This window comes from Bos taurus, chromosome 18 (genome assembly GCF_002263795.3).
Source record: "Bos taurus isolate L1 Dominette 01449 registration number 42190680 breed Hereford chromosome 18, ARS-UCD2.0, whole genome shotgun sequence".
Taxonomy (NCBI): Eukaryota; Metazoa; Chordata; class Mammalia; order Artiodactyla; family Bovidae; genus Bos; species Bos taurus.
The window spans coordinates 43,406,509-43,433,022 of NC_037345.1; the positions used below are offsets into that span (position 1 = coordinate 43,406,509).

General features: G+C 46.2%; 1 protein-coding gene across 2 annotated transcripts in view; it reads right to left on the bottom strand.

Annotated features, from left to right (window-relative positions):
* RHPN2 (rhophilin Rho GTPase binding protein 2) overlaps positions 1-26,514 on the bottom strand; it is a 70,404-nt gene that overhangs the window by 2,437 nt on the left and 41,453 nt on the right. For both annotated transcript variants that reach the window (NM_001083470.1, XM_059876813.1), the window contains 10 exon segments: positions 3,025-3,180; positions 3,847-3,993; positions 4,278-4,354; positions 8,201-8,395; positions 9,854-9,973; positions 11,695-11,851; positions 12,258-12,445; positions 15,039-15,205; positions 17,252-17,376; positions 17,739-17,816. In NM_001083470.1, the coding sequence (NP_001076939.1) occupies positions 3,025-3,180; positions 3,847-3,993; positions 4,278-4,354; positions 8,201-8,395; positions 9,854-9,973; positions 11,695-11,851; positions 12,258-12,445; positions 15,039-15,205; positions 17,252-17,376; positions 17,739-17,816 (1,410 nt within the window).

The window sequence follows — 26,514 nt, forward strand, 5'->3', positions numbered from 1 at the left end:
ACGGACAGAGAAGCCTGGTGGGCTACGGTCCATGGGATTGCAAAGAATCAAACACAACTGAGTGACTAAGCACGTTCTCTTTAAAGACAACAGAATCCATGGTAACAAGGTTATGATTAAATTTTTCCAGTTTTTTAAACTGATGAAATAAACATAAAATTTACTATTTTAACCACTCGTTGCCTTAAGTACACTCACACTGCTATGCAGCCATCACCACCACCCACCTCCAGAACTTATCCATCTTCCCCAAGTGAACTCCATGCCCACTCAACACTACTGTTAACTTTTTTAGGATTGTGCAGGATTTAAGTGGGAAATGTGAAGGAATTTGTTTTCTAAAGACTTCCGTGTGAGGTATCACATGCTTCTAAGGTTTGCCTAATACTGAGATTACTTTGCTTACAGAATGTTTACTGACCATCTACCTTGTTCCAGGCACTGAAATCAGGCTGTATGTATAAGCAGACATACAATATATATCTGCAGCCGCTGGGCACATTGTTCATCAGTATAAATCCAGGAAAGAAGTTTGAATGATGCAGCAAGAAAGGGGGGGAATTCACGATAAAATGTCCTTCCTGAGTTCGGCACCTCCGGATGAAGACGCCTCTCCCTATTCTATTAATATAAAACTGCCCATTAGACTTGCCTGGTGCTCCAGTTGTTACGACTTGGCACTTTCACTGTGGTGGCCTGGGTTCTTTGGGAACTAAAATCCCAAAAGCCACACAGTGTGGCAAAAACAAAAAAACGGGAAAGAAACCCACCCTGTACCCATCAGCAGCTTCTCCTCATTCCCTGGTGCCCCAGCCTCCTGGCAAGCACTAACCTACATTCTATTTCTGTGAATCTGCCTATTCTGAACATTTCTTAATGGAGTCACACCTTCATTCACTCTCTGACCCTCTCTAGTCTAAGTTCTGTTGCCATTTCCCCATGAAAAAGTGTCCTTTGGGGGACTTCCCTGGCGGTCCAGTGGTTAGGACTCTGTGCTTCCACTGCAGGGGGTATGGGTTTGATCCCTGGTAGGGGAACTAAGATCCCACATGCCATGCGGTGCGGCCCAAACTGGAAGTGTCCTGTTGCCCTGCTGCCAGGTACGACAAACACAGCTCTGCTCACCTCATTCTCCACCTCTTAGCTGTGTTCAACACAAACCACTACTCTCTCCGGCAGGATTTTCTTTTCTTGGTTTCAGAACTGCTTTTTATCCCACCTTCACACCTACTTTGCACTCCCTTTCGCTCCTCCTTGGGGATCTTAATTCCCCAACCAGGGATTGAACCTGCATCCCCTGCGCTGGAAACACAGTCTTAACCACTGGACCACCAGGGAAGTCCCCCATTTGTACCCCTTCACATGGCTGGATCTTCCTGACCCCCAGATGCTTGTGGTGTCTCTTCGAGGTTTAGTCCTCAGCCCTCCACCCCTCAAGGGTAATTTCATTTAGTGTCTTACAGCTTGAAACATCATCTCTGTGCTGATGATCCTCAAATATTTACTTCTAGCTCTGACATTGTCCGTGAACTAAAGATGTGACTGCTCAGCTGCCTGCGTCACCTTGATGTGTCTTGGGCGTCTCATGGCACATGAAACACTCACAGCACAGCACTTGTGTTTTCTCTCCTCTGCCCCCTCACCCCTGGCCCCAGCTTCCCATCATAATGAAAAATGACGCAGTTGTTCAAGCCAAAAGTCAAGGAGCCCTCCCTTTGTCTACCATCTTTAATACACAACTCTTCTGCAAATTTGTCAGCTCTGCCTCCCGGTTAAGTCACGGGCACATCCACTGCTCCCCACCTCCACCGCCACCCCCTAGTGTAAAGCCGCTAACATCACTGGCGGGGGTGACTGCCACGGCCAGCTCGCTCTGCAGCCACGTGGCCAGCCTCCAGGCAGCACAACAGCTTTCTACAATAAACATCACAGCACATCATTCCGCATGTCATAAGGGGAAACTTCCTTCACTGCCTGTCTCCCACCTCACTTCTCACCACGCTGGCCCTTTGTCTCGATGCTCCAGCTGAAAGGCCTTTTAGTTCCTCTAGCAAGTGAAGCTCAGTCCTGCCAGCGGGTCTGGTATCTGCACCTGTTGGTGCCCCTGTCTCTATGCTCTTTTTTCTTGGGGTGGGAGGGTGGGCATGCTATGCCGCGTGGTATGTGGGATCTTAATTCCCCAACCAGGGACTGAACCCGCACCCCCTACATTGGAAGTGTGGAGTCTTAACCACTGGACACTAGGGAAGTCCCCATATGCTTGGCTTATGCCTCTTCACATGGCTGGTTCCTCCCTACACTCAAGCCTCAGTGCAGCCCCGTCCAGGAGCCCCTCCCAGCCCCAATCATCCTAGCCCATTACACAAGTTATTTCCTTCACAGCACTGACCAAAATCACAACTACTTCTTTATGTATTTAGTGCCAGCTTTGTGGGGTAGGACCTTATCTTATTTCAGCTGGAGCTCCAACACCTGAGAAGGGCCTGGCACACAACTGATGCCCAGTCAATGGCTGCTGAATGAGTAAATGCGTACTGTTCTAAACAGAAGCATCCAACGTACAAAATTAAATGCAGCGAGTACAGAAAAGCGTGAATGCGACAGGTCCTCCTCCTTGGGGACACAAAAGAATAGAACTGTGCATGTGAACTTGCACGGGCTCAGACACGTCCCGAGATCGCACAGGAAAGTGCTAACGCTCCTGAGAAGAGCATCTTCCACACACCTTCTGTACCATTTGAATATGTATATTTTTTAACCACGAGTATGTATCACTTTTGCAATGGAAGAGAATTTAATCAGAAAGATCAATTGGTTCTTTAAGATTTAAAAAAAAAAAAAAGCTTTCTAGTGATTTCTCTGACCCAAGTTGAACACATTCTTGGTGATGACAAACTTACAGCTCAGTCATCTGTGGCATGTTACAAATGCAGGCAGGAGGCAGGGGTCCTGGTAAAAACCTCTGAGGCTGGACTCACCCTGACTTCACATCACTATTTACTGCCAGCAGGCATCAGCACTCACCATGGTCGATGTGGCATCCAGGAGGCTCACGACCTTCATCTCAATGTCATCCTGGCCAAAGCTCTTCAGCATCTTCATAACCTCACTCAGCGTCAGCCACTTACAATCCACGTCTTGAATGGAAACAATATAATCCCCTTCCTTGGTTCCTGCCGCCTAAAAAAAAATATGATTTCAATACAGGTCAACGTTCTGTTCAGTGAAATCCCTGAAGTAGTTCCCAAGTTCATTAATAAAATAGTTATCTGCATAAGTTAACTTCAAGAAGGCAAAAATTGTGGTGGGTGTGGAGAGTGTAGGAGGGGGGCCCCCGAGACAGATGGATACATGAATACAAATAGCTGATACATTTTATTGTACAGCAGGAACTAACACAACATTGTAAAGCAATTACACTCCAGTTTAAAAAAAAAAAGGCAAAAATTAATCTGTTTCTCTTTGGGCAAGAAAGGTATGAAAGGCCTTTCACATAAAACCAGGCCTTTTACTTAGAGGAGCCCTAAATCAAATCACCCTAGTGTATTTGTGTGGACAGCACACTTTACCCTGGTGGCTCAGATGGTAAAGAATCTGCCTGCAAAGCAGAAGACCCAGGTCCTATCCCTGGGTTGGGAAGATCTCCCGGTGAAAGGAATGGCTACCCACTCCAGTATTCTTGCCTGGAGAATCCCATGACGGGGAGCCTGGCGGGCTACAGCCCATCAGGTCACAAAGAGTCAGACACGACTGAGCAACTAACACTTAACTCTGTCTGTACTTTACCAGACTGACTGAAAGGGTGCCAGTGAGTTTTGCTTCCAATCTAGAAGGATCCATGCTTACCGCAGCAGAGCAGTACGGATCCAGGAAGTGGACTTGAACTGGGGAGTTTCCTCTCAGAGTGAACCCCAAGTCCCCTTCTTCTGCAGTGAAGTGAATACTTCGAGGAGCCGTCCATCTCTTGTTAGCCGAAAACACAGATAAAGGACCCTTGGGAATAGAGCATCATTAGGTTAGGATCGGAAGGCTGAGTCAGGCATTTGAAAGCTAGAGGAAATGATCATCCTCACAGATTTCATTCGGCCCTGCTCAAGAGACTCATGATACCATCCGCAATAATCTGCACTACAAAGTCATACAAGAACGTTCATTGCCATTTTCTCTAAAAGATCAACATATTTAAAACAAAATTATGTCATATTGCATCTCTACATACTTGCAACTTATAAAAAAGCCTTCCCCTCAAGTCATTATGAAATACATGTTCAACATACCAGCTTCTGGAAGAAGTCCGTTACTGTCACTTTAGAGAACTGTGGGACTATAATTTCAACTTCTCGCTCGGTTTTAGCTGGAAAAGAAGGTTAAAAGTAAAAGCATAAGTGATTCTGTAATTGAAAGTTATTTGTGAAAACTCAGGCCTAAGTCCACTTGGGTATCTACTCTGAGCTATACCCCACTCTGGGGCTGGGACAGATAGTGATATAAGACAAATTCCCTGCCTTCAAGGGAGCTTATTTGCATTCTAGTGCAACAGTGCCCAGCCTTTTTGGCTCTAGGGACCCATTTTGTGGAAGACAATTTTTCCATGGATCAGGGGGCAGAGATGGTTTCAGGATGATTCAAAGTGCATTACATTTATTGGGCACTTTATTTCTATTTTATGGCAATCTCAGGATACTCTGCCTTGACTTTAGGGTTAGGATCCATGCTCCTACAAGAATTTAATGTTGCGGCTGATCTGACAGGAGATGGAGCTCAGGCGGTAATGCAAGCGATGGGGAGCAGCTATAAACACAGCTCACCCCCTGCTCACCTTCCTGCTGGGAGGCCTGTTTCCTAAGAGGCCATAGCCTGGTACCGGTCTGAGGCCCAGTGGCTAGGGACCCCTGTTCTAGTGGACATCCTCTGATACTCATAAAATCCTACTGAGAAGTAACTTACATTTCAGGTGTGGCTCTTGGGGAAATACCATGCTTTCAACACTAAGTTTTGGTCAAGACGTGCTTCCTCTTTTCATTATTAACATGCAATGTGAGGATTTCACAGTGAGAAGTGGGTTTGCCAAATCAGTGCATCAATAGCTAAATAGCTCCACCATCATATTCTTGGCACTGCAGCCATGAAATTAAAAGACGCTTGTTCCTTGGAAGAAAAGCTATGACACCCAGAGAGCATATTAACAAGCAGAGACATTACTTTGCTGACAAAGGTCCATACAGTCAAAGCTATGGTTTTTTCAGTAGTCATGTACACATGTGAGAGTTGGACCATAAGATTTGGATGTCTAAGCGCCATAGACTTGGACCAAGCCTGAGCACTGAAGAATTGATGGTTTTGTGATGCTAGAGAAGACTGTTGAGAGTCCCTTGGACTGCAAGGGGATCAAACCAGTCAATCCTAAAGGAAATCAATCCTGAATATTCATTAGAAGAACTGATGCTGAAGTTGAAGCTTCAACACTTTGGCCACCTGATGCAAAGAGATGACTCACTGGAAAAGACCCTGATGCTGGGAAAGATTGAGGGCAAGAGGAAAAGGGAGTGACAGAAGATGAGATGGTTGGATGACATCACTGACTCAATAGACATGAGTTTGAGCAAACTCAGGGAGATAGTGGAGAACAGGGAAGCCTGGCATGCTGAGTCCATGGGGTCACAAAGAGCCAAACACAACTTAGCAACTGAACAACAACAAGCCAACCCTTCCCACGAGGCTAGTCAGTGTTTATCAAAGGATCCCAGTGCAGGCTAAGAATACATGAAAAACAATATAAAAAAAAAGAAAATCTGGGGAAGAAGACTGGCAATGCCAAGAAGGCTGAACCTCTATTCACAGGATGACCCTGTGGTTTCTTACTGTTTCACACAGCATTGGGCTCATGCAGGCTGCTCATCTACTACAAGACTGGTGCTGCCATCCCCAGAAAACCTCACCAGGAGCTGTGCATCTCCCTCCTTCTATGGAGGTTGTCTCTACTTCGTAGCCACAGACCACACTGCAGGGACAAGTTGCCAAGGAAGTAGCGTGTGTCCATAAAGGAGAATTCTTGAGTGCATTCTTGTTTCCACCAACCATCTTGGTCATCTGGAGCAAAGACTTTGATCTCTCTAAGCCTGCATTGCCTCATCTTTAAGATAAGGGTGAGAATGAGTAAAATGAAATTCTATATACATCTGAGGCTTAATGTTGTTCCTCACTTCAGTTCAGTTCAGTCACTCAGTTGTGTCCGACTCTTTGCAACAAAGAGTGGACCGCAGCATGCCAGGCCTCCCTGTCTATCACCAACTCCCTAGCAGATCTCAAATCCTCAACAGACATTAGCCAACTTTACTACTGACAAACTCAGGATTCTAGCTTGAGGAGGGTTCTGTCTCTAGAAGCTGGTCCCTGAAAATGCGGTGGAACTTCAGAGACTGGGGACAGAGGTGTAGGGAGTGGGGTGGAAGAGGGCTTGGTCAAAGGAGGTTCCCTCAATTGGGCTACTTCACTCCCTTTCTTCTAACTCCTGGAAAGAGTCTAGTCATTTTTAACTGTAAGGTCACCTTTCCAGGCAACCATCCACCTCCCAACTCCTGCCCTTCAAGGCAGAACTGACCACTACCTCCCCAAGGGCTACAGCAACTAACCAGTTTATTTACATATTTCTAAACTCAGGACAGTGCTCAACACCTTAGAGATGCTTAGAAAGTGCTGGTGGTACAAGATCTCTTCTATAAGTGGAATCAGAAACAAACTCATCAGCATCTATTTATGATTAAAAAGGAAAAAACCTCAACAAAGTGGGTATAGAGGGAACAAGCCTCAACATATTAAAGGCCACATATGACAAACCTTGAAAAGTTCTCCTCTAAGATGAGGAACAAGACAGGGATGCCCACTCTTACAACTTTTATTTTACATGGTACTGGAAGTCCTAGCCATAGCAATTAGACAAAAAAAAAAAAATTAGACATCCAAATCAGAAAGGAGTAAAACTGTTACCATGTGCAGATGACATAATACTACAAATAGAGAACCCTAATTGTTGTTCAGTAGCTAAGTCATATCTGACTCTGTGCAAACCCATGGACTATATTTGAACTAATGAATGAATTCAGGAAAGTTGCAGGATACAAAATCAATAAACAGAAATCCATTATATAAACATAAATCCAGTATAGTCACAAATAACAAACTATCAGAAAGAGAAATTAAGAAAACAATCTAATTTACAGTTACATCAAAAATAATAAAATACATAGGAATGAATTTACCCAAGGAAGTGAAAAATCTCTATACTGCAAACTATAAGACACTGATAAAAGAAACTGAAGAAAACACAAATAAATGGAAAGATATTCCATGTCTGTAGACTAGAGAAGTTATATTGTTAAAATGTCCAACTGTTACATATATATATATGGATATAAGCAATCTACTGATTCAGTGCAATCACTATCAAAAATCCAAAGGCATATTTAACAGACTAGAACAAATAATTCTAAAATTTGTATAGAACCACAAAAGATCCCAAATAACCAAAACAATCTTGAGATAAAAGAACAAAGCTAGACCTCCAGCATGAAATCATGCTCCCTGATTTCAATTATAAATGAAGTTACAGTAATCAAAACAGTATTAGCGTGGGCACAAAAACAGACACACAGATCAATGAAACCACACCTTCCAAGATCAAGCCTTGGAGGAGGAATAAGGATGCAGGTGGCTTTCAAATCATACAGTCGGAGGTGTCAGACAGATAGCAAAGTGCAGATTTCCATTAAAATGGTGGTATGTGGGTGGGTATAGAGCATAGGGAAAATGTCCAGGTAAAAGGCAGTTTCTGGGGTCTCCTGACTATCAGTAATGGCTACAACCCCAGAGGAGGTCATGAGACTTCAAGGAAAGGAATCTAAAGGAAGGAAACCAGGGAGAGGAGACCCTCAAGAATGCCAAGAGGGGAGACTGGGATTGGGAAAGGCAGTCAGCGAAGAGTGGGAAGGAAAGTCGGAGCACAACCAAGGTGGCAGGACCCTGACATCAGAGGTGGCGATACGAGGGGCAGGAGGGGGTCAGCTGCCACTAAAGGGTCAAAAAGACCATGAAGGAGGCCTCGATCTGAGAATGAGAAGGTAAGGACTCCAGGGCAAGAGGAGCACTTGAGCAGCCCTGCCTCTCATGCAGCGCACTCTGCACTGGCACCCACGCCACTCACAGACGATGTCGGGAGCGTCGGTCAAGTTCAGGAGGTCATCGTCCTCCCGGAGCTGAGTGTACTTAAGCTGGGACCGGTCGTGTGCCGCGGACAGCACCTCTTGCAGCACGTCGATGTTGCGGAGCTTCTTGCACAGGCTGGCCTCCCTCATGGACTCCTCGTGGTGGGTAACAGCTTGGCACAGATGGGATTTCCCTGCCCACAGAAAATCAACACCACCGGTCACGCGCAACAAACTGCAACGTGAGTACTTCATGGAGAGCCTGAGTGCCCAAGGATCTGCCCAGAAAGGTGGACATTCTCTTTCCTGAAGGATCTGCCTGGAAGGCTTCAGTCCCTCTGAAATGTGTGTGCAGTATGCTCACTTGTGTCTCTAGAACTATCATTCAGCAAACATTTACCAAATGTTCTAGGCATTAGAGATAAAGCAAAAGCTAGCCTCTATATTCATTGAGTTTGCATGCTAATGATTGAAGACAGAAAAATAACAAGCAAATAAATGTATAATGGGTCATGCGGCATTAAGGTTCTGGAGAAAAATAAAGCAGAAACAAAAGTAATAGGCAGATGTAGTACTTGAGAAGATGCGGAATGAGGAGTCGCCCTTCTATGATGTGTGATCAGAAAAGGCCTTTTAGGAGGTTAACTTAAGTACAGCCCTGAAACATTCCCAGAAGAGCAGCAAGTGCAAAGGCCCTGGGACAGCAGCATGCCTGAATGTTTAAGGACAACAAGGGGCTTGGAAGTTTCGCTGGGGAGAGTGAAGGCTGCAGAGAAGGATGGAGAATGAGGCCAGAGAGGAACAGGAGCCTGACCATGTCCAACCTCAAAAGCACCGGTGAAGACTCCTATCCTTCTCTGGGTGAGATGAGAGCACGAGGGCTCCTGGTAAAAAGCTGGGCAAGCTGTGTGACCTCTCTGGACCTCTCTCTCCTCAAATGAAAACTGGGGATCATACCACATCTATCTCATAGGGTTGGGTGAGGTTTAAGCAAGTTAATGTCTATTAAGCAGGCACCACATAAGCATGGCTTGGACCAGGGTAGTAGGTAAGAAGTGATCAGATTTGGGATATTTTTCTAGGTAGAGTCAACAAGATTTGCTAATCAAAGATGGGTGAGAAAGCAAGATGAAGGTAAAGAGTGAGTCCTAGGTTTCTGGCCTGCAAACCTAGAAAGATGAAGTCACCATCACTGAGATGGGGAAAGTGCATGGGTGGGATGGGGGGCAAGTTTGAGTGGTGGAAGAACTCAGATTTGGACACAGAAAACTTGCTCTGAGATCTGTTAGAGACCAAACTAGGACAATTCATTATCAGTTCTTAAGTGTGGCCTACGAAATGCATGCTTCCAGAATAGGATGACCAAGGACCATCCCCTGGACCACTAGGGAGCTGGAAGACTGCCAAAGCACTGGCTCCACTGTGGGAGGGCTGGGCGCACACAGAACCCATGAGAACACAGCTCTGGAAGCCTGCTGAGACTAGAGGACTGTGCCTCCTGGTTTCTGAATCCAGAGTGGCCACAATGACTCAGAAGACCTACTCCCCAGGCCCTGCCCTGGCAACCTGTCTGGGGTTGTCAGCGAGTGGGAGCAGCTGGATGGGTCAGATGGGACACAAGGGAGGAAGGGAGCAGGAGAGCCAGCACGCACCCAGTAGCTGGCGCTGATGCACATTCTTCAGGGTGGCCAAGGGTGTCAGTCCCTCTGGCATGTGGCTGTAGAGCTGGGACAGGCACTTCTCCTGGTGGTCCTCATCTTCACCAGGCTTCACTGCGACAGGAACCGCAAGATAGATCCTTTCTCATGGCCGTGGTGCAGCCTTTATACACGGCTCCACAGACCCACTGAAATCCCGCTTTCAACTACATCCCCAGCTTAACAAGGCACTTGGGATAACAGGTCTCCTTTCCAGCCCTAGCCACACCCAGGCAATCCAACCCAAGGTCTTTGTGCAGGGGGGCCAATCTCACTCTAGGGGCTCATGATTTGGCTCCAAGGCTCTGATCTCTACTTCCTCCCAGTCACCATCTCACGAACCTTCAAGCACAGCCCTGCCTTAAACCTCTGAGGGCCTCCCTGCCTGCACCCTCCCTGGTCCATGTCCATTCCTAACTTCACCAAACCACCCAGCACTACCTCAACAGCCTCCGTTCCAGGACCCAGTCAGATCCTGTTCTCACTCTAGCTGTCCTCTCCTTCCTCGTTCCACTGGAAAAGTCCCCCTCAGAGTCCCAAGTCTAACTCAGATGGCAGTGCCTGCCTGGGAGGAACCTCCATGACTATACCAAGGACTCCAACTTCTGCCCCATTTGTGTTCCTACCTCAATGACTGTATTTCTATTGGTTTACCCGACTAGTTCCGCTCAAAAGACTATAATCATCCCAGCAGGAGCAGCTAACACAGAGAGCCCTCCATATAAGAAGCACTATATAGCTTTGCACAGAGGCATTTAGTTTTCACAACAGCTTGTGAGATAGGATCTCTTCATATTTCCATTTTATAGATGAGAAAACTGAGGCACAGAGCAGCTAAGTAACTTGCCCAAGATCACCTAGCTAGTAAATGACAGAGCTGAGATATGAACCCAGGCAGTCTGGCCCCAGAGGATGGCCTTTCCGTTACTTGGAGGGCTGCCTTGATGAGCACAAATTGCAACAAAAGTCCCTTCCCCACCTACAACCTCAGATCAGAGCCAAGACTAGGGGAGGAGAGTGAGGCGTTCACCCTAGGCTGAAAATTTAAACAGGTGCTCTAAACCCAGCCACCAAGGTATATATGATAGTTTAATACAATTTTCTAAGTATCAAAATTAATGCAAAAATATTCATGATGAACATCAAATTTCCTTTGTTTCATGCTCCAATGTGGCTCAGCATACCACCGTTATTATCTGCGTCTTCATTTTCTTTTATTAATTTGTTTTTGACCACGCCACACCGCATGTGGGATCTTAATTCCCTGACCAGGGATCAAACCCGTGCTTCATGAAGTGGAAGCACGGAGTCTTAACCACTGGACTGCCAGGGAAGTCCCAACCGGTGTCTTCATTTAAAGTTTTACGGTGTCTTCTTTTAAAGTTTTGATCACCGTGAATTTTTGCCTCAGTTTTGATTCATCTACAATTACATGTTAAAACGTTATCTCAATTACTGAGTTCACGGGCATCCCCTTAGATTTTGTGTTTGAGGTGAGTATCTCCCTGATCTAGCCCTGGTCCTGGATTCCAGGCGAAATATCTCCATGAAGCTGTCAGCTCCACCCCAGGCAGAAGAAACGCTACCCCCTCCCCCTCGCATAGCAATACCACATCACCCCTCATCCCACCCTGTGTGACAGCTGCCTGGGCCTACATGTAACCCCCACCCTCTGCCCCCAGGCTGCTGAGCATCTCTCAGGCAAGCAGAAAGCTCTCGCTCAGCTCAGTGTCACCCAGAGGCAGCAAGCCTGCAACCCTGACCAAAGCCCGGAGCCCCAGGCCGCCCAGCCTTACGCTGGTGGTCGATGAGCAGGGTGGCTGTGAAGTAGTGGGCCAGGGCTTCATAGTGGTGGGCCTTCACGCAGGCCAAGCTGGCCCAGGAGTACGGGATGTTCTCCTTCACCGGCTCCTGGTTCATGGCCGTGTGCAGCTGCCGATAGACCTCTCCCACCTAGAACGGAAGGAACACTGGGAGTGGGGAGCCTGGCACAGGGGCCCTCACGTATCCGGGCTGCAGAAAAAGAGCCCTTTCTTCTCTGTGGCGGCCCCTGCCAGAGGCCGCTCCGCAATCTGGGAGCTATTCCAAGGGCTCCCAGTGTTGTCAATGTCAGAGTTAACAGGGAGCCTGGGCCACCATCATTATGCTGGTCTTTAGGCTCAGCTGCAGATGGAATCAGTGATCCGTATCTGAAACACTGACTTGCCAACAAAACGCAAGCCAGTGCTCTGGCCAGCCAAGGGCGGGCAGGCTGCCCAGGTCACAGGCAAGCTGCCGTGGGAAGCCCCTGCTCTCTCCAGTGGGCCCACACCAATGCACCCTGCTCGCCCCAGAAGTCAGGGGAAACAGCAAGGCTTACCTTGGCCGCTTCCTGAGCCACCTTCACCAGGAGGAAGAATTCGTTCTGGAGCCCAGGGAGGCAGACCTTCTCAAACGTGCTTTCTTGGGCTTGTGCCAGCATCATTTTGACCAGCACACTGAGCATGGCGGGGCTCATGTCGTAACTTGGAGTGTGAGTAAACGTCTCCTTCAGGTAGTTTAAAACCCCTGCAATTGGAATTGTTTTGAGCATTAGTTAGGGATATCCTGTTTATTTCACCATTGCTACTCAAGAATATAAAAAATGATGAAGCAAAAATATGAAACTAGTGTCTCAAAGCATCTTTAGAAAACTCTGATTCTCAACTACCATAAAAACCAGCAATTCCACTCCTGAGTATAACCCCACAGAATTGAAAGCAGTGGCTTAAACTGATATTTATACAAGAATGCTCATGGCAGCATTATTCCTAGTAACCAAAAGGTGGAAACAACTCAAATGTCCATCGACATTTGAGATATGAGGATAAATCAAGTGTGGTATATACATACAATGGAGTATTTTCAGCCTTGGGACTTCCCTGGTGGCCCGGTGGCTAAGACTTCATACTCCCAGTTCGATCCCTGGTCGGGGAACTAGATCCCACACGCCGTAACTAAGATCAAAGATCCCTTGTGCTGCAACTAAGACCTGGGGCAGCCAAATAAATGAAATAAATATATTTTTTTAAAAGGCAAGGGCTTCCCTGGTGGCTCAGCGGTAAAGCGTCTGCCTGCCAATGTAGGAGGGGTGGGTTTGATCTCTGGCCTGGGAAGTTCCCACATGCTCATAAGCAGCTAAGTCCCTGCACCGCAACAACTGAGACTGTGCTCTAGAGCCCAGGAGCCACAACTACTGAGCTCACATGCTGCAGCTACTGAAGCCCGCGTGCCCTAGATCCCATGCTCTGCGATAAGAGAGGCCACTGCAATGAAAAGGTGTTGCTGGGCAACCAGAGTAGCCCCCCTGCCCCCTCACAACTGAAGAAAAGCCCACAATGAAGACTCAGCACAGCCAAAAACAAGTGAATCAATCTTCAAAAAAAAAAAAGAAGTCAATTCTGACACATGGTACAACATGAATGAAGACATCATGCTACATGAAGTAGGTCCATCACCCTGAGCTGAGGTATCTGGAATAGTCAAATTCATAGACACACATGGGCTGCAGGGAGGAGGAATGGAGTTATTGTTTAATGGGACAGAGTTTCCCTTTGGGGTGATAAAAAAAAGTTCTGGAGATAGACGGTTGCACAACAGTGTGGCTGTACTTGATACCAACAAACTACTCCTAAAAATGGTTACAGTGGTAATTTTGTTATGTATGTTTTACCAGTAAGAAGACTTTTGTTTTCCAGTTCTCTTCCAAAACGTTTACATCTGTATCAAGCCAGGAAACCAGCCTGCTCCCTGTCCATTCCTGTCTCACCTGGACCCTTGTGAGAAATTCCATACGTGACTAGGCAACTGAGGGAAGTGAAGGGAGACAGAATGACTAAAGGACTCGCAGGGGGTCATGTTCACTCTTAACCTCTGGGTCATTCAGAAACTCAAGGCTTTTTCTGCAGAACCTCAGAGAAGATCAGCTCAGTCACTCTAGTGGAAATTTTCATGCTATAGCCCTCAGCTGACTTTCTTATGTGTTAGAAAAGTGTCACAGCATTAACTGGCAAAGCAACCTAGAGCTGAAATAAAACCTCCTGGCAAAATCCCATCTGACTGGTTCCTCTGGTTTTGCTGCAAAGCACAAGCTGCCCTGCAGGAGGAAGGCCAGGCTGCAGGCTCTCTGGGGTCCACTCTCACTCTGTTCTCAAGCTTTGTTTTGTCCATGTCTCTGGAATCTTAGAGACAGGCATACCTGCTTCAGATTCTTCAGAGAGAAAGATGAGTCCAGAAAAGGATTTACAGTGAAAGAATTCAACTCCCACATGAAATTTCAGCATGGTGTTTTCTCCCAAGGGATCTATCTATTGTTTAACCAAACAATATCATGACCAGCCCAAACGGCAAAGCCATGGTTCTTCACAGCCTTGCAGAGGAAAATGAGATACCCCCCAAAATTTTCTGCCAGAGTAACACCCCAAAGTAGAGTGACAAGGACTGGCACAGAAAGACACTTATTATGGAGCCAGCTCCGGGCATCGCATGGTGGTCAGCACTGTGGCCACTTCTGCCTGTAATCCCTATGCCAACTGCGCAGGACACAGCTCGAGGGGAGTCAGCCAGGACCCTTGAGCACCCATGAGACAGGCCTACCCACTGCACCCATGGGCTGCCAACCACCGCCTGCTCCTCCATAGGCTGGTGCTAAGTGTCACTTAGCAGGGAGCCAAGAAGAGCAACTGTGGGTGAGCAAGCTTCTCAGAATTCGCATAACAAAGGCACGGATGGTAACACTCACTGATGAGGCACGCTGCCGGATGAAAGAAAAAAGAAAAAGCCTACATTCTCACCGCTTGAGAAAACTTATTCTCTTCTTCAAAACTGTATTCAAAGACACAGTTCATCCACTGCCATCCGTGGGGCCACTCATTCGGAAAAGATTAATCATTAACCACTGTGTACATGAGCCACAGTCAGACGGAGACGACCGGGTTTGAGCCAGGAAGCAATTTTCCTGATGGGAAGAGCCACCAGCTCCGGAAGCTGACCAGGCCCTTTCAGGCTTCTGAGGCCAAGCGTGGGCCTGGGGAGGATCCACAGACCCCCTTCAGCTCAGGTACCGGGCCACTTGGCAGAGCCAGAGCTCTATCTCAGCGGCAGCGCCTCCTTGGAGACATACCTGCAGCTCTCTGAAAGGCATCCACCGTGCTCTCCAGCCCAGCTTCTGTCTGTCGATTGCACCGGGTGCCGATCTGTGTATAGAGGGCTCCGATGTTAAACAGGATGCTGGCCTTCTCCAGCAGCAAGTTCTGTTGGCTGACCGGAACCCCGGTGAGGGAGTCATACCTATGTAAAAGAAACATCTTTTGAGAATATGGATCCCTTGGCTAGTGAGTGCCGTTTGGGGGTAAAAACGGACAAAACTTATTTCTTGAATAAAACTCAAAGATGCACATGCAATGAGGCTTTTATCTCAAGCAAGACTATGGGCCTGCTCATACTGTTAAGACACCCACAAGCACAAAGAGAAATGGGGCCGCTTCTCAACCAGGATGTCCTTCCATAGGTGAATGGACACACAAACTGTGGTACAGCCATACAGTGGAAAACTACGCAACACTTAAAAAAAAAAAGAAAAGAAATGAACTATGAAGGCATAAAAAGACACAAGAAACCTTAAGTGCATGTGACTAAGTGAGAGAGGCCAATCCGGAAAGGCTACCTACTGTATGATTCCAACTATATGACATTCTGGAAAAGACAAGACAGCAGAGACAAAAAGAATCAGTGGTTGCCAGGGCTGGGGAGTGCCAAGGGGCAGAGATGCCTAGGGGGAGCGCAGAAGACTGCAGGGTCATGGAACCGCTCTGTGTGATGCTATAACGGGGATGCATGTCCTTGCTGTTTAGTCGCTAAGTGACGTCTGGCTCTTTTGTGATCCCATGGCCTGTAGCCCGATAGGCTCCTCTGTCCATGGGATTTCCCAGGGGAGAATACTAGAGTGGGTTGTCATTTCCTTCTCCAGGGGATCTCCCCAACCTGGGGATCGAACCCACGTGTCCTACATTGGCAGGGGGATTCTTTACCACCGAGCCATCCACGAAGCCCACATGTCATTGATCGTTTGTCCAAACCCATGGAACATACACCACCGACAGGAACTGTAAACAGTGGATGCTGGGTGATGAGCAGCCACTGTAAGTACATCAACTGTAACAAACGTAACGCTCTGGCGGCGGATGTTGACGGTGGAGGAGGTGCTGGGTGTGCAGGAGCAGCGGGTGTATGAGAACTCTCTGCACCTTCCTTTCAATTTTACTATGAACCTGAAATTGCTCTAAAAAATAAAGTGTATTTAAAAAAAAATAAGGCTGCTCCTACTTGAAATGTAGCAATTACTAACCCCTCATAATTCTTCCTGAGGCCTTGAAGACTCAGGATATGTTTTAAAGTTCATACATTGACCAGGGTATAGATATGGAGCTTCTCCCTAATTCAGCACTAAGAAGTCACATTTGGGGTTTTCACTCATGTGCAGGCAGCTAACACACCTTTAGGAAAAGTCATCTGCCCTTCCTTTCAAAAGCAAGCATCAAGAGCCATCTGCTGTGGTGAAATTTAACTCTGAATATGCTTCTCAGCTGCTACGATTTACTTTCATTTCACATACTCCTTGGGCTTCCGAGGTGGCTCAGATGGTAAAGAATTCACCTGTAATGCCCTGGGTCAGGAAGATCCCCTGGAGAAAGGAATAGCTACTCACTCCAGTATGCTTGCCTGGGAAATCTCATGGACAGAGGAGACTGGCGGACTACAGTCCGTAGGGTCACAAAGAGTCGGACAAGACTGAGTGACTAAGCATGCACATACTCCTAAGCAACTCAGAGAAGAGGTATAGCACCTCCAAGATATTTGGACAGCACTAATCATCAAAAGTACCAACTCTGGGGAAGAATCAAAGATTCTGCTTCAGTTTTTAATAGCTCTGATCTACTTCTGTTTGCTGCCCTGGTCATTGGGAGAAAACTTGTTTCCCACCGTCATCCCATCTGGGACAAGAATCTTGCTTCTTGTCAGTTGTACCTCAGAGCCTTGGGGTTTCCCTCACGATAAAATGAACACACATACGAACACACACATGCCTCCTCTACACACACACACAAATGCCTCCTCTCCTCAGCTCACTTGCTCTGAGAGGCAATAAGCCACCGTCTGTCGGAGCCTTCTCCCTGTGGATCCCCTTCATAAACAAACACCGGTTTATCCACACATCTCCACGCTCTCCTCTGTTCATGGGACAACTAGGAGGGGGCTGCAGTGCAGAGGAGGCTCGTGTGGGGCTGAGGCTCCCCAGTGTGGCTGGAGACAGAAAGCCCCAGCTCAGGCACCTACCAGGTAAACAGGATCCCCATCTGTCGGGTGGGCGGGAAGAATCGGCTCTCGACAAACCCCAGCTGCATGAAGTAACTCATTAGCAGCTCTACTCCCGCCTCATTTCGGCTGGGCGTCCGACAGGCCTGAAAGGACAGGAACCACCGCAGGGGTGAGTGGGTGAACAGAGAGCAGATGGACGGGCCAGGAAGATGTTCACACACAGTTTCTCTGGAGCCTGGGCCCCGCTGCTGGTATCATGAACTCTAGGAGAGCTGGGAGGAACTCATGAGTCCTGGAACCCAGCCTCAGACATGCATGTCTGTCTCCTCTGTGGTCTTCTTTCATGGCAAGAAGATGAATGGATGTTTCCGACAGCCCCTCCCTAACACCCCCGACCACCACTGATTCTACAAGACTTCAAGTGCAACAGTGGGATCATCAGAAGACTGGACAACCTCTAATCATAGCCAGTCTCCTCTCCATCCCGATGCACATGGAAACCTACTTGTCTGAGATCCATGAGATCTGCTATTTCATCTTCGTAGAGGTAGCTATCTTCACTGTAATGTTCCAGAATAAAATCCTGCAAGAAAAATGAGATACTGAAGGTGTGACTCAAAACCAGAAACAGGTAAAATAGTAATGAGAAACGCTAGACTGGAAGAAACACAAGTTGGAATCAAGATTGCCGGGAGAAATATCAATAACCTCAGATACGCAGATGACACCACCCTTATGGCAGAAAGTGAAGAGGAACTAAAAAGCCTCTTGATGAAAGTGGAGAGTGAAAAAGTTGGCTTAAAGCTCAACATTCAGAAAACGAAGATCATGGCATCCGGTCCCACCACTTCATGGGAAATAGATGGGGAAACAGTGGAAACAGTGTCAGACTTTATTTTTCTGGGCTCCAAAATCACTGCAGATGGTGACTGCAGCCATGAAATTAAAAGACGCTTACTCCTTGGAAGGAAAGTTATGACCAACCTAGATAGCATATTCAAAAGCAGAGACATTACTTTGCCAACAAAGGTTCGTCTAGTCAAGGCTATGGTTTTTCCTGTGGTCATGTATGGATGTGAGAGTTGGACTGTGAAGAAGGCTGAGCGCCAAAGAATTGATGCTTTTGAACTGTGGTGTTGGAGAAGACTCTTGAGAGTCCCTTGGACTGCAAGGAGATCCAAGCAGTGCATTCTGAAGGAGATCAGCCCTGGGATTTCTTTGGACTGAAACTCCAGTACTTTGGCCACCTCATGCGAAGAGTTGACTCATTGGAAAAGACTCTGATGCTGGGAGGGATTGGGGGCAGGAGGAGAAGGGGACGACAGAGGATGAGATGGCTGGATGGCATCACCGACTCAATGGACATGAGTTTGAGTGAACTCCGGGAGTTGGTGATGGACAGGGAGGCCTGACGTGCTGCGATTCATGGGGTCGCAAAGAATCAAACACGACTGAGCGACTGATCTGATCTGATCTGAAGGTATGCGTTTATGCTAAGTCAATTCAGTCATGTCCGACTCTTTGCGACCCTATGGACTGTAGCCTGCCAGGTTCCTCTGTCCAAGGGATTCTCCAGGCAAGAATACTGAAGTGAGTTGCCATGCCCTTCTCCAGGGGATCTTCCCGAGCCAGGGATTGAACCCACGTCTCTTTAATCTACTGCACTGGCAGGCGGGTTCTTTACCACTAGCGCCACCTGGGAAGCCCATAAAAATGCAGGTAGAATTCATAAAAATTTATGGGAACGTGTACACTACAGTGATTTTCTAAGTGGTGGGATTTATTTTCTTAGTTTTGTTTACGTATATTTAAATTCTTTTGCTTTTGTTGTTTTGGTTAAAGGGGAAAAAAGTAAAAGTGAAAGTCGCTCAGTCGTATACGACTCTTTGCAACCCCATGGACTACAGTCCATGGAATTCTCCAGGTCAGAATACCGGAGTGGGTAGCCTTTCCCTTCTCCAGGAAATCTTCCCAACCCAGGGATCAAACTCAGGTTTCCTACATTGTAGGCAGATTCTTTACCAGCTGAGCCACAAAGGAAGCCCAAGAATACTGGAGTGGGTAGCCAGTCCCTTCTCCAGCAGATCTTCTGGAACCAGGAACGGAACTGGGGTCTCCTGCATTGCAGGTGGATTCTTTACCAACTAAGCTATCAGAGAAGCCCAGTTAAAAGGGAAGTTGTTTTCTATTTAAAAACATCTTGGCAGGGGACTTCCCTGTGGTCCAGTGGCTAAGACTCTGCCAATGCAGAGGTCACGGTTCCATCCTTTCTCAGGGAACTAGATGCCACATGCTATAACTAAAGATCCCACAAGCAGCAACTAAGAATTCGAATGCCACAACTAAAGAGCCTACATGTCGCAGCTGACGATCTGAAATGCCACAATGAAGATTGAAGACCCACCCTCCCCCAGTGCCACAACTAAGACCCAGTGCAGCCAAATACATAAATAAATATTTTTTAAAAAATTAAAGTGCCTTGGCAGCAGAGCGAAGTGACTTGTGGAAGTGACTGTGAGTTCAATCACACTGGCAAACATCACAGATATTCAGGGGCTCAGACCTTCATCTTCAGTGGGGACTTCACACATGGCAAAGGCAACTCATGTCTGGGAACTGTTATGAGACCTCAGGGTCTGTGATGGGAACCCCTGTGAGGGCACTTCCACGAACAAAGCACCCCAGTGAGACCCCCAGCTGGGTCCAGTGTTTGATGCTGGCTCTGTGAATTCATTCAATCATAAGACACATTGGTAAGCGCTGGCAGTGTGCCAGGCACTGTACACAGTGCTGGGGCTGCTTCAGAGAACAAAACAAAGACCTTGCCCCATGGCACTTATAATCTCACAGGGGAGCACAGACAGTAAGTGACAGGCATAACACAGAGTTCCCCGGTAGTCCAGAGGCTGAGATTCACTGCTGAGGCCCAGGCTCAATGGTCAGGAAACTGAGATCCCATAAGCTGTGCTGCTGCTGCTACCTGGTCACTCAGTCCTGTCCAGCTCTTTGCGACCCCATGGACTGTAGTCCGCCAGGCGCCTCTGTCCAAGGGATTCTCCAGGCAAGAATACTAGAGTGGGTTGCCATTTCCTCCTCCAGGGGATCTTTCCCACCTAGGGACTGAAACCTCATCTCTGACATCTCCTGCATTGGCAAGCGGGTTCTTTACCATTAATGCCACCTGGGAAGCCCCCAACCCCCACTGCCTGCTATAAGCTGTGTGGTGTGGCCAACATTTTTTTTTTTTATTTAAATAAAAAAGAAATAGGTACAACATAAAAAAAAATAGGTACAACATAACATATATTAGCGGAGAAGGCAATGGCAACCCACTCCAGTACTCTTGCCTGGAGAATCCCAGGGACAGGGGAGCCTGGTGGGCTGCCGTCTATGGCGTCGCACAGAGTCAGACACGACTGAAGCGACTTAGCAGCAGCAGCAGCAATGTGTGTGGAGAATGAGTTCTTGAACAACGTAAGTGCTGGCTCTCCTTGGCTGCCAAAAGTTGAAGGGAGTGATTGTTGATTACATTTTCCCAAGTGGCTGTGAGTATTCTCTTTACACACTTTCTACATTAAAGTCCCTTCTGCTTTTTATATGTTCAGTGAATATTTACACACGCACCCATACACCCTCCACTTACAAAAATGAGATTGTACTGAACGAATATACAACTTGGCTTCACTCTTGTTCTTCTTGAATTGGCACTGTATCAAATGTTTTCCTATGCCACAAAGTATTCTACGACACAGATTTCAATGGTTATATAAGCCTGCAAAGGCACAAAGGTGTCATTCATTTATTCAACAAATAGAGTGCCTACTATGTGCTAGCCAATATGTACCATGATATTCTTAACCCTCCTTTGTTAAACACGTAAATCATGACGGTCCTCCTTCTGCACATCTCTGATTAGTTCCTCAGAATAAATCCTGAGAAGACGTTGTGCCAGTTCCAAGGACATGCAGAAGGCTCCTTTTGTTTTTTCACATGTGTCATTTTTAGCCAACTCTTCTGTTCGCTTTATGAGTCTATGATTTTCTTTATGACTTTAAGTGCTGGTGTTTGGAATCAGGTCCTCTACTAACATAGCGACACTGTATATAGTTGAAATGGTTTTCAAATATGATCAATTATGTTACCAGTGACGATAATTATGGTGAGGATGATCTGGGAGACAAAGTTCCTCTAGGGCTTCTATAGGACTACATCCGTGAGAGCAGCATTAAAGCCACCACTCAGGGGACTTCCCTGGTAGTCCAGTGCTTAAGAATCTGCCTTCCAATGAGAGGGATGTGGGCCTGATCCACGGTCAGGGAACTAAGATCCCACATGCCTCGGGGCAACTAAACCTACACGCCCCAACTACTGAATTCATCATGCCACAACAAAGACCCAAAGCAGCCCAAAATAAATAAATAAACAAGTATTAAAAAAAAAAAAAAAGAAGACTAAGAAGAAGGCTTGTTCTACTTGGTGTTAAAACACATGAAAAGTGGACAATGAAACCAAATATGGAGCAGAAACAGAAGCAGATTCAAGAATCAGGTGTATAACATAAGCCCACCATTCAAAGAAGAGGAAAAGCCTGGAGCATCCACCAGGTCCAGGCAGGAAGGAGGGTACACACAGCTGTTCCTGATGTGAACTGAAGGGAAGAACTCTTACAGGGATGGGGGTAGGGTTATGGGAAACCACAGGGATGGCGTGGGACCTCCAGAGCCATTAGAACCACAGGGCTGAAGGGCCAAAGGGGAGAAGGAGTTATAAGAACTTGGAGAGGTGGCTGCCTGAGGCGAGGTCCAAACCAGGACGTCCTCTGGTGGAGTGGGGGGGGAATGCAAAAGGTAGCCAGCTGAGGGAACTGAGGAGTTCCCTCTCCTCCCATCCTCTCATCGCAGGCTGCAGCTGAGGGAACTGAGGAGTTCCCTCTCCTCCCATCCTCTCATCGCCAGCTGCTGCTTCTCCCCCTCAGCCACACCCAGTAGGAAGTCACAGAGCAGGAGCCAGTGCCAACTCCCACACAGAGCAGGAGGGAGGGGGACTGAGGGGGCAGGAGGGGCACAGGATGAAAAGGACAGCATCCAACACGACACATGGATTCCTTAGACATAGCTCAGGGGAAGCTGGCCACCACTTCGGTGAAAATAAACACGTACAGCCCCGGGGCTTCCCTGATGGTCCAGTGGTTAGGATTCCGCCTTGCAATGCAGGGGACACCACTAGTTTGATCCCTAGTCCAGGAAGATCCTATCTGCCGCAAGGCAACTAAGCCTGTGCCACAACTACTGAGTCTGCGCCCTGCAGCCCTTGAGCCACAGCTGCTGAGCCCACATGCAGCAACTACAGAAGCCCATGAACCTTAGAACCTGTGCTCCACAATGAGAGGCCACCCCAATGAGAAGCCCGCCTACCACAACTACACAGTACCCCTGCTCTCCGCAACTAGACAAAGCCTGCATGCAGCAACGAACACCCAGCACAGCCAAAAAGACACTAAAAAAAAACTTAGCACCCTGCCTCTCATTACTCACCCCCAAACTCCAGATTGACTAAAGATTTAATGTTCAAAATTAAACAAAGCACTGTTAGAAACTACAGCAAAATAAATGTTTCCTCTTGGTGTGGAGAATGCCTTTCAAGGCAGGGTTGTAAAGGGAAGAACTGTGAAGCTTAACAACATAAAATCTGTTTGGAAAAAAAAGATATATTTTATTATTTTTTTTAACTGGTATTGCTTGTAAAACAAGTTAAAGGAGAGAACATACTGGGAGAAATACTTGCAAACATACATTACCAAGGATTACTCTCCTTCATATACAAACGAACTCAAGAGCAACCCTGTGGTGAAGGAGGCAAAGGATAGAAATAGGTATTTCCAAGAGGACACGTGTAAGGAGCAAATAAACAGAAGTGAGGATGTAATCAACTCTAGAATGTATACACACTGTAATGATACCATTTTTGCCTGACCTCCCAAAATCAAAATGATCAATGATACCCACTGTAAGTGACAGGGACAGCGTAAAGGGACAAAGTAGGTGATTAAATAGTTAATCCCACTAAGGGATTGTAAGTAGAAAAAATATGGGAGACCCCTGTAAGTTAATGATTACTCAAAAGAGAAGACGCTTAGCAACAAAACCAGGCAACAGAAGCACCAGACATGCCCCAAAACAATAAAACAATCGTGGCATGAGACCCATATCCTGCCCAGTGAGCTCAGTAAGTTAATGATTCCCAGGACGTGCTCTCTGCACACATAAGAAAACAATACTTTGTGGACTTGGCCTGACCATGTAGGAAGCAGAAAACTCCCCGCTCCACCTGGAGGAGGAGCTGATGATGGAAGCATGACGTCTACTCAAGAAAGACAAAGTTCTTCTCCCTCTCCCCACTTTTCCTTTGATTATAAAACTGTGGTCTGGTAAGTTCTCAGGGCGAAGCATCTCTTGCCTGCCTGCTTGTAAACCTCACAAGCATCCTATTCTAATGAATCACTTCTTATCTACCTCTGCTTCTCACTGAATTCTTTGCTGCGTTGAGACATAAAGAACTGTAGTACCAGAGCCCTTGGGAGCCCCTGAAATGACACAAATGGTTTCAGATGGCGACTGCGGCAGGATTGCGGTAAGATAAGAAGGTCTGGGGTCAGGTCCTAGAAGGCTCATGGGATGCCATGAGCCAAGAGTATGGAGGAAGATACTCCACCAATGGCTGCCTGTTTTAGACAGGCTGATCAACCCCAAAGGCTTTGGGGCTCTGATCAAGAACTGGGTAAGGGTCAAGTGAATGATATTATGGATGTCTGAAGGAAAAACAAACAAAAAACTGGAGGAATGGTGGTCATCAACATGAGTTGCCATAAAAATGTGGCAAGGGATCATAAAGATGTGGAAGGGATCAGCTGACAATGGAAATGGTATGCAAAAAGAAAGACATTTTACTGTTTGGACTGCTTCTGACAGGGTTTGGCAATCTACACTGTTTTTAAGTCTGAGACTTTTCTTCTATATTCTGTTTCTATCCCTGTTAAAACTCAAGTCTGTAAACTTAATTTTTCCAGCTGTTATTTGTAAACTGATAAATCTGCATTGCAGTCTGTTTTATGAATAAGTTTAAGAATGAAACTGAAATCTCTGAATACATGTAAGCCGTGTCTTTTTGTCTTTAGATAATATTGCTGAGGTTAATTTGTGAATGAGCTCAATTTAACTGGCTTTGAAAAATAAAGTAAGCACTTACAAAATAAAACACTTCCAAATATAAGAGAAACTAAGCTAAATGGATTATAGGTTCACATGATTTCAGAAATATTTAATATTAAATTAATGTTTGGTATTGAAGTTTGTAGTTTAAGTTTGTTAATATAGATATGTTTTTAGACTCGTGAGTATTAAGTATAAATACTTTATCTGGGTTTACTAAAAGTTAATAAGTTCATACAATATTTGTTGTACAATTTGTCAACAAAAAAATTAACCCGTTATTGTCAGACTTTTGCCATCCTGATATCCTTGTAGCATGGCAACAATCTGCTCCTAAATTAAAAAAAAAAAATTAAGATAGATATACAAAAGCTGCAAATTAAACAGTCAGGGATATGGGGAATCCAAGATGGCTGCTTGGCTCTTCCTGGCTCCCTGGCCAACTCTGTCTTCTACTTAATGGGTGAAAGCCTTCCTTGGCTACAAAAGCTGATGCCATACAGTGAAAAATAAAAAGGTTTAAAATGAGCTCTTTTATTTAGGGTATACCTTTTACAATTTTTAGTATTCAAGGCACCTGATTTATTGGACAAATTAAATATGCGTATGTGATGAATTAACCAGACTTCCTTTACAAATAAATTAATCTTAACTTGGCTATCTTTGGTAACTGCTACTGCTAAGTTGCTTCAGTTGTGTCCGACTCTGTGTGACCCCATAGACGGCAGCCCACCAGGCTCCCCCGTCCCTGAGATTCTCCAGGCAAGAGTACTGGAGTGGGGTGCCATTGCCTTCTCCGGTCTTTGGTAAAGATGAGGGTAATTTTAGAAAAAAGTTATGTTTTAATAGATACTAAATTTTAATTTTGCTCCTTGAGGTCAGTATCTACTATCTAAAACTCACTTTTCAAATAGCTCTTTGTTGTTATATTACTGAGAAGCCTAACAGAGTTCTTAAAAAGGTATTCTAAACTTGTTTCTAAAGCTGATCACTGTAATCTATCTTTGGATAAAGACTAAATGCTTATAATTTATAATCGGGGATATATACGTTAGAAAAAAAATCATTTAAAGGATTGTATCTCGCCTAGATCACAGGCTTCTTATCAGGTATTCTTAAGTACATTATGCTCAAGAAAACTGAAGGGAATCAACTTCCAAGATGTAGGGTAGTTTGCTCCTAATTACTCAAAGTGTCCAACGGAGGACTTCCTGAGCCCTGATGTCAGTCTTCCCCTCCCTCTGACTCTTATAAGTGCTGACCCTTTAATTCCATTTGCAGCTAGACCAAATCTTGCTCACTGTCAACACCACTGGGATACCCTCTGTAGTATTCCTTACAAACAATTTCTTGGGCAGTAACCCCTGGTTGGGAGACTACTTTGGGAGGGATAACATCTAAAGTTGTAAGTACAAATCTTGAATCAGTTACAAGGTAGACTGACACAGGAAGGAAACTTTTGGCTAGCTAACTATTGCTCGGTGAAACCTGCTATATCCATGAAAAGGGCTGCTCCAACGAGGGCTGTCTCACAGGTGGGAACTGCTGTTCCAAACCAAGGCTGTTATCCTAGGGGACAACACACCCAGGGCTTCTGAGGTGGCTCAGTGGTAAAGAATCGCCTGCCCAATGCAAGAGACATGAGTTCTATCCCTGGGTCAGGAAGATCTCCTGGAGAAGGTAATGGCAACCCTTTCCAGTATTTTTGCCTGGAAAATCCCATGGACAGAGGATCCTGGCAGGCTATAGTCCATGGGGGAGCAAAGAGCCAGACGTGACTTAGTGACTAAATAACAAAAAGCATCCAAGAGTGAGGAAAGGCCTCCTTTGTATCCCAAGCTACCTAAGGGGCCCATTTTCAGCTGAGCTAGCACCCGCAGCAGTATAAGTTACCAACCAAATGCCCTGATGGTTCTGCCTCTGAGAGAAACTTCTGATAGAAATCAAGAAACAGTAACAGTTCACATGCTTTTTTCAACATCCGACCTAAGTCTGGCAGAGGGTAAATTGGGAAGTTTTTCTGGGATCCCTGAACTTTTCACAAAAGAGTTTACCAGGTTGATCCAATCTTTG